The following is an 8,237-nucleotide window of genomic DNA, read 5'->3' as shown; positions in this document are numbered from 1 at the left end:
TGTAAATCAATGGATGTGTAACTGATGTGATTCTGCAATCTGTGTATGGGGTGAAGGTGGGAGTTCATAACCCACTTGAATCAAAGTGTCGAATATGATATGTCAAGAAATTTGTAATGTTTTGAACAACCCACAATAAAAAATTAAAAAAAAAAAAAAAAAGTGAGAGAGGCCTGGCCACAGTGAGGTAATGCAGCATGGCCAGCCCCTTCTCGTCAGCCATGGTGGGGGAACCCCCAGTGCTCACCAGGCTGGGAGAAATCAGCAGCTCTGTGGCAGGAAGTGGCCAGACTCAGCAAATGGGTAGTTTGCGGAGCATCAGAGCAAGGGTGAGGCAACAGCTTGTGACACCAGCAGAAACCCTCAGGGAAGGCAGGGGCTTGCCCCAGAGCAGTGGGCCCGTCCCCAGTGAACAGCCATGGTGCCAACAGCAAGGAATTAGAAATAGAATAACCACATGCCAGCTTGGGATGAGCTGAGGGGTGGTAATGACAGAGAAAATGTCTTTCTGGGAGGCTCCTGTAACACTCCCCAAAACAGAGCTCACCCCATGAAGGTGTGCCAGACTCAGTCTGTGCATGGTGCGCCATCTCTTCCCCATTTCCAGATGTCTCCACAGCCCATTTTTCACTCCAGCTCAGCACTTCTCAGTAGTCTTTCATCTTTTTCTCTCTCTCCTGACCCCACCTCAATCCCCACTCTGCCACGGGTTATTGGAGCCAGTGAGCCAAGCAGGATGTCTTAGCCACTTTCTCAAAGAACCATGAAGTGCAAACTACCACAATTCAGGAAGCTGAGGCATGGTGTACTGTCATGAGCTGGGTGGCTTGACAGTAAAATGTCAGCTTCTGCATGACCTTGAGAAAGTCCCAGAAACTCATTTTCCTCATCTATAAAATGGGGACAATAATAGGCCCCACCACACAGGCTGTGCTGAGCACAAAACAAGAACATAAGTTAGGCCCTTATCACAGTGGTTGGTGCCCGGGCAGCAGCCAGCAGAACCAGTATTCCATTTACTATATAGCCTCCGATCCCACTTCCTCCTTCCACACTTCCTCATATACCCGACCTAAACTCTTCCCCCCGCAGCACAGTGATCTTTTGAAAACACAATTAGAACTGTTATTCTTCTACTGCAAACTCTTCCATGGTCTCTGTTAGCCCAGAACATGGTCTGCGAGTCTCCTGTCCACCTCTCCTCTGACTTAGGTTTGTGGTCACCTTTAGTACTCTTGGCCTCTCCTTCTTCTGGAACATTCTTCCCTGACCCTGCAAGACCCAGCTCGAGTATTATTTCCTCAAAGAAGCCCTCCCCGAGCACCCCTTCCTGCCTAGCACTAATTCCCAACCTGTAACTGCATTAGCGTTCAAGACTCCACCAGAACGCAGCACCTCAAAGCCACTTAGCCCAGTGCCAGCGGAGCCCACGAAGGGTATGGGTACATTGTTATCCCCCTTGGGATTCACCTCAAGCCATGTTCAGGGGCTTTGGAGATTAAACTGGTTTGGTGGCCTGCCTGTGGAACCTGACCACCACTGCTCCAAGCTCCAGCTCCGTAAGGTAAGGCCTGTTCACCTGAGCACACACAAACACTGCACGCCAAGCCTGAAGGTCCAAAACATTTTTATTCTCGTTCTGCCTTAGGTGCTCTAGTTTTGCAAGCATGAATAAATGGAATCAACAATAATTCTCTCCCTAAATGTCTTTCATTAAAAGATGCCACTTACAGTTTCCTGTTTTTCCTAAAGAGAGTGTGATTTGAGAGTAACCTAAAAAGAGGCTTGAGGATTGCAGTCACATCGGGGTTAATCACTGTGTCTCCTGCCAATTCCTCTCACTGAGCAGTGAAAGGCCGCAGGCAGTTATAAATAGCAGCCCTGAAGCTCTGTCCTTCCAACAGGGAGAAAGAACTTGGCAACCAGGAGAGACATGAGGGTGAGGTGGGCAAAGAATACTTAGCCCAGTCTCTGCCCCCGCTGGGACATGTGACCCTCAGGAATGCTGCGAGACCCAGCAGAGGAAGGAGACAGCTCGCCGCCTTCCCCTCAAACTCCTGCATCCAAACCCAAGAGGGCCTGGGAAAGACTGTTGGTTCACCCTGGAGTGCCCCCAGGAGCAAAAAGGGGAGCCAGGGAGCAGGAACAAACATTCTCCAGGGTACCTCCCTCTGAGGAACTCCCAGAGCGGGACCCCGACTCTCAGCCCAGAGAATAGGGGATTCCTTCCCCTTGGAGTGGTTTCCATCTTCCTTGGTTCACAGGACAGTCTCCCGGATGACACCAATAAGGCTGTGTGGCCGCTCAGCCTCTGCTCTCGAGGGTCTCCTCTCCACTCTCGGCCTCCCTGCCAGGACGAAGGTGCTCAGGTCACCACAGCTCCGCAGGTGCAGCAGGCCAGGCTGTCTCCGAGAGGGCAGCGTTTGGACCCTGGAAGTGGGCTGCGGTGGGGCCATTATCTTTGAGAGAATAAGGAGAAGGCAGGAGAGGCTAAGCTTCACCAGATGAGGCCCACTGTCCTGTGTTCTGTAACTAACCTTGTATTTTTAATTTTTTTTAATGCTGCATCGCAATTACACATAATAGTGGGACTCAAGCTATGTTCATACATGCACATAATTTGATCAGTCTCATTCCTGAGCACCTTCCCTTTCCTTCCCCTCCTCCCTCTTCTATCCACTTACCATACTCTACTACTCACTTCAATTATTATTTCAATTGGTGCATTATGTTTATATATTTACATGCATTGTGGTCTATTCACACATAGACATGGCATATTTGGTAGATTTTTTTCCCCAGTACTGCTCCCTGCCCTCCCCTCCTCCCTCCCTCTTAATCCGTTCCTCTACTCTATTGGTCTCCCCTCTATTTTCATGAGATCTCCCTTCTTTTAAATTTCTCCCCCCCCCCCCCGGCCAGGATTTTAATTGCTTCCAAAAATAAGGGAAAGAAAAGGGGGTATCTTCTCAAAGTAGAACCTATTTGGAATTCCAGAGATACTTTTAATATACTGGCTCTTTTCTAAAGTTCTTAAGAAATTCTCCAAACTTTCTACTGTTTTAACGGTAGACCCACCACACTCAATTGGTCAACTGTAATTTCTTGCTTTATATTTCACATTCTTCTCATCAGTTTTCTCCAACTTCCCTATAGTCTAAGCCAGAGATTCTCATTACTAGAGAGGTGGGGGGGGGGCATGGAAAGTGCTAGAGACATGAATGCCCACACGCAACCGATTCTGACAGTCTAGAGGGCAGTTCAAGCATGGGTGTTTTTAACAAGGACACAGGTGAAATTTAGTTACCACTGGTCTGGTCAGATCATGGGTTTTAAAAAAAATGTCACCTAGGACCAATAATGCTCCGGGTGGATCTCACGACCCTTCAATAAACAAAATTTAGATGAGGCCAATTTATTTGGAAAAGCTATTTAAGAATGGTTCTGCAAGATCTGTTTTGCAATGGGTTTGAATGTATAATAATATCAGTTACTCTAAAGATGGCAAAAATATGGGAAGTCCCTAATCCAGCTGGAACTGAAAGAGGAGGGCTGTCCAGTTAATGTAATTTTGGAGAATTATACAGACATGTCCATGGGACCTCTGATAACAGCAGCACCTTGGGGAAACTCAGGAGCCGCCACCTCCCATTGCACAATAACAATCCAGAGGACTTTGTTTCATTTGTACCATTCTGAGCCGGTAAGGTCATTAGGAGGTTAGTCTCCCAAAGATGGGATGTTAAATTTTGCTAACACTCTGAAATAATATTATATTTGTCTTGAAGGCCTGCCTTTGTTTCTTGATCAAGGAGAAAATTATAACATTCATTAAATTTCACTGTGTTAAATGATATGTTTAGGAGAAATGTTTTTTTGATATTGAGGGAAATTAAAATGCACTCATTCCAGTGAGGGTAAAGAAAGTGAAAGTGTGCAAGGCTGGGTTGAATCAGTGTCCCCTTCTGTTGTCCTTGCCTGCCTTCTGGGAGGGGTGTGGCATCATGATAACTGACCTCTGGGGATCCAATTCTGGAAGGCCCCAGCATATGTCAGCCACAACAATCTCAGTACTTGAAATTTTAACCAGTCTAGGATTCAAGGACCTGGCAAACGTTTGTAATTATAACACCTGGACAACTGTAAGTGCCTGTTCTTTTTCCTCAGAGCTATTTCTCAGAGAGCAAGACTTTGAAGAAGTCTGAAGGATGCTCCAGCTCTTCCCCAACAGCGAAGGTTGGTGGCCTTCGAAAAGTAGTTCCAAATACTCCTGTTTATTGAGCTACTGGGGCTGGACTGAATGAAGGGAGCAGAGAATGACAACTAATGTAGGTCAGGGTTGCCAGGATGTAACTGTCTCCCCTACATAGGCTACTAAATGGAACCTGACCCAGAATCATTGACTGAACACTCTTTTAGAGAGCAAACCACAGCAGGGTCTGAAGTTCAAGTATCTCTTCCTGAAAGTAATCAGATCGTTCTTCTCCCCTGGGTCCTTGAGGGAGTAGGAGAGATTTTGACTTCCGGTTTCAATAAGAAGTGGAAGAACAGAGAAGAGAGCAAGAAGTAGGTGTATTCAAGCTACCTTAAATTTTTACCTAGAATCCTGGAAGCGGTAATTACCCTGAAAATCGTCCAAATTCAACTTGAGAAGTATTTGTTTGGTATTTAATGCTCAAAGGCGCTGAGCCAGGTCACACCAAGTGCTTCTGTGCACTGACCCACAGCAACAGGGTAAACACCTAAAAGTTAGCAGTTTTTCAAATGCTGGAGAAGTTTTTACCAAGAGGCAATTCCACTAATTCAGAGGTCTGGGGGTTTAGACCACCATTTTATTTATCATTTTAATTCCCCTCAATATCACCTAGCCCAATCCTTCACCTTAGAGATGAGAAACCTGAGATCCAGAAGGATTATGTGCATACCCAATTTTACCATTTCCCTGAATTACTCCCACTTAGAAAACTGCCTTATACTTTTCAGTTGTGGAAAGGAAAAAGTGTTTATTCCTTTAAGTCCTATCGGCTCATTTATCTTGCTAAGCAATTTGTCAGAATGTGAATCACTCCCAGAATCTTGCCAATATTAAGATTCACCTTAGGTCATCATTTTTGAAGGATTGAGAAAACACTTCACATCAAGGGAAACCTTGAATTCAGGAACTCGAATGTTGTGAAGGATACTATATGCATCCTTTGCTTTTTCTAGGCCTGCTTCCATGTCCCAGAAAACTGGGTTCTCTTCCCTTTGGCCAAGAGCACCGCGGAAAAGTCACTGCATCTAGAAGGAAGCCTCTCTGGCTTCCTCTCTCCCCGTCCCCTGATCTACTATCCCCAGGTGCCTATAGACAGTGGCCTGAACCTACTCTGCCCTGGGTGGGAAATCAGAGAGCTACTCAAGCTGCTATGGGAACCAGTTATCAGATTCATGCCCAATATCAATAACAAAACTACCTGTTCCAGGAAACTGGCACTTGTGATGGCTTCCTCCATGTGCTCTTCGTCAGACTTCAAAACAGATTTAATGTTTTCTACAAGTTCATGGATGTCTGGGGTCATACTGCAGGAGGATTGCTCCAGGAACCTGGCCACCAGCAGTTTGGTATCTATGTAAGACTTATAGTCTATCAAAGACCGTGGTCTGCATCTTGACGCTCTTGGTCTCAAGCCTCTTCTTAGAGTCACTGCGGCCAGATCCAGCCTCCTTTCGGTCTGTGTCGCAGCTTCACAGCTGAGCACTGGGGTGGCTGTGGGCAGATAAATAACATGTACTTGTTGGCCAAGCCCCTTTGAACATAGGCCACAGAACTTAGCGCAGAAAGCATCTGACAAATGCCAATAGCCATGCACATCTTGCTTTTCATCTTACAGAAGGAAAAGGGGGGTGGGGACAACTATGGCACAAGCCAATTCCCTGAAGTGCATTTCCAACTGGACATGTCCCAAGACATTCAACTATGTCACATAAAGTACAATCCCCAAGGTAAAGACAGATGACAGAGAATAGAATCCAGAATGTAACCTATAGCGGAGCAAGTTCCATGGGGTATGGCAGATAGATGAGATGGATGAACTAAGCAGAAAAATCATGGTTGACCAATGAATGAATATTCCAAGCAGGGAGGATGGAGGAGTCACTGACAGAAAAGAAGGGACTGAAAAGAAACAAGACTGTGTAGTGAATATGATGCTATGTTCACTTTGACTGTACCTTTGTCCTAAACATCCTCAAGGGCATTGTACTGACTTCTATTACCGATGTTCACACCATGGCTATGAGGTAGATCTATATGGCTATTACAGAAAATTAGGTGCAGAAAAATTACACATCATTCTGAAAGTCAAAAAGGGGCCTGGGAAATCCATTAGAGGCTCTAATTTCCATGGCTACCTGCATCATCAGCAAAGATGTAAAGACCAGCCAAATGCTATTGCACCATGAAGCATGTGAGGTGAAACAAAAGTCTGGTCTCCATGTGTCCAAAACCTAGCCAGCAGCCTTCAGTGTATATAAAACTGGCGACTTCAGTCTGGGAAGACCTGATACGTATTTAGTATTCAAGGAAGACAGGAAGCAGTGGAGAAGCAGTGGAGTGGAGAGGAGGTGGAGGAACAGGAGCATTCCCTTTCCTCTAAAGAAAGTAGACCTGAGGAGCCCTAAACTGGGGCTAGAGGTCATTCTCTCAGGCTGCCATTTGCATGTTACAGAGAGCAAAAGCCTTCCAGAAATACACACTAAACACACTCATGTGTGAGGACAGTCAGAATCTACACTAGTTTGGTTGAAAGCGACCTAGTGCCTTCCCCAATGAAGCCATCCAATGGGTAATCATATGTCATCCTCACAGGGCTGAAGAATGGGAAGGGTTTCCGGAAAAATCTCCCTTAGCCATGTAAACAGCTGAGTTCTCATGGAAGCCTGCAGGTGGCCAGCTTGAGTCCTCAGCTCGCCAGGTAGGGTACGGGAGACCCAAGTGGACGCAGGTCTTGGAATCAGGGGCGAGGCTGCCCAGTCTGCTGGGTTGCAGAGGTACACTCAGGCCAGGCAACGGGACTTCCTCCCGCTCTGAAGCGGCTGCAGAAACAAGAGGAGTGTTTCCTGTGGCTCCCGCAAGGTCAGTCCAGAGCTGTGGAACAACTCGTGCTGTCAGAGGGACTGAACCCAGACTGCAAGGGCTCAGACAGGAACTAAGAGACAGTTGTGTCAGAAGGTGTCCAGAGTTTAATTTTCACAGAGTTTGAGAAGAGCAAAGACCACCTACTAGAATTGTTCCCCAAAAGAAGTCCCTGCTAATGAAATCACACAACATTTTAATTTTATTTCTTTACCTCTTTACTTTTAAATATTTTTCTACAGTAGTAAGCTATTTGGAGAATGTCTACGTGTTCAGATATTTACCAAAAAGATCAATTTAAAAAATTTTTTACATTATTCAAATAACATCTCTATTCAAGCAAAAGTTTAAATGGAGAGGGAGATTAAGTGTGGGAGTATGTTTCACTTTATCTAAAGTTCTTAAAACAAGGTTAGATTTCAATAATTCAATCTACTCCCACACAGTAGAAAAGATAACAAATGTTTAATTATAGAAGGGGGGGGTAAAAACAATATGTCCCTATGACTTATTCCCACAGAATTATAAGCAACTAGAAATCAGAACTAGGTTTCCATAATTTTCTTCCTGTAGGACCAGTGTCATATGCAACAAAATACCTTTGATGCCAATGACTTCAAACACAAATTCTTTTCCATCCTTAAAAAAAGTGTCAGAAATAAATCCCAGTGTGCATACAGAATACCTATTTCCTCTCAACTTCTTAACCTCCTTCGAGATCCCACTTAAATTGCAGGTCCCTGGGCTGGCCAGAATCACCCGCTTCACCTGACATCTTTAGGCAAATAAGCACAGTGGTCTGCAAAGAGCTTGGGGGATGACATCACCTCTCTCCTCAGAATGGTGAAGGACAGGGTCACTCTTTGATCTTGTCCTTAGCGGTGGGAGGGCTCTCCAGTTTCTTGAGGGATGCTCTGGATGTGAGCTGGGAATTGCTGTGGGTGTGCTTTCTTCTCCAGGTGTGTTAGAAATGTCCCCACCTGATTTTTTTTAAAGGAAAAAAACAAATTATTTCACCATCTATAGCCTTGAAATTGTTGGGCAGGAAACACCTGTGAGCCCAAACCTGCCAGGGTGACAGTAGTATAGTTAATAACATTTACTTAGGCTGCTGGCCCGATAA

General features: G+C 45.4%; 1 protein-coding gene across 1 annotated transcript in view; it reads right to left on the bottom strand.

The window, feature by feature from the left end:
- Window positions 1–1,610: 1,610 nt before the first annotated feature.
- The window catches only part of Entrep1 (endosomal transmembrane epsin interactor 1), a 61,428-nt gene continuing 54,801 nt past the window's right edge, over window positions 1,611–8,237 (bottom strand). Inside the window, exons 9-11 of the mRNA XM_015492906.2 lie at window positions 7,942–8,094; window positions 5,454–5,746; window positions 1,611–2,459 (exon numbers count right to left, since the gene is read on the bottom strand). Of these exons, the coding sequence (XP_015348392.1) occupies window positions 2,259–2,459; window positions 5,454–5,746; window positions 7,942–8,094 (647 nt within the window). The 3' untranslated portion in view covers window positions 1,611–2,258. The remainder of the gene's footprint in view (window positions 2,460–5,453; window positions 5,747–7,941; window positions 8,095–8,237) is intronic.

The sequence above is a fragment of the Marmota marmota genome, unplaced genomic scaffold (genome assembly GCF_001458135.2).
Source record: "Marmota marmota marmota unplaced genomic scaffold, marMar, whole genome shotgun sequence".
Lineage (NCBI taxonomy): Eukaryota > Metazoa > Chordata > Mammalia > Rodentia > Sciuridae > Marmota > Marmota marmota.
The sequence above is the reverse complement of the archived record's forward strand: the minus strand, read 5'-3'. Positions and strand labels throughout refer to the sequence as shown.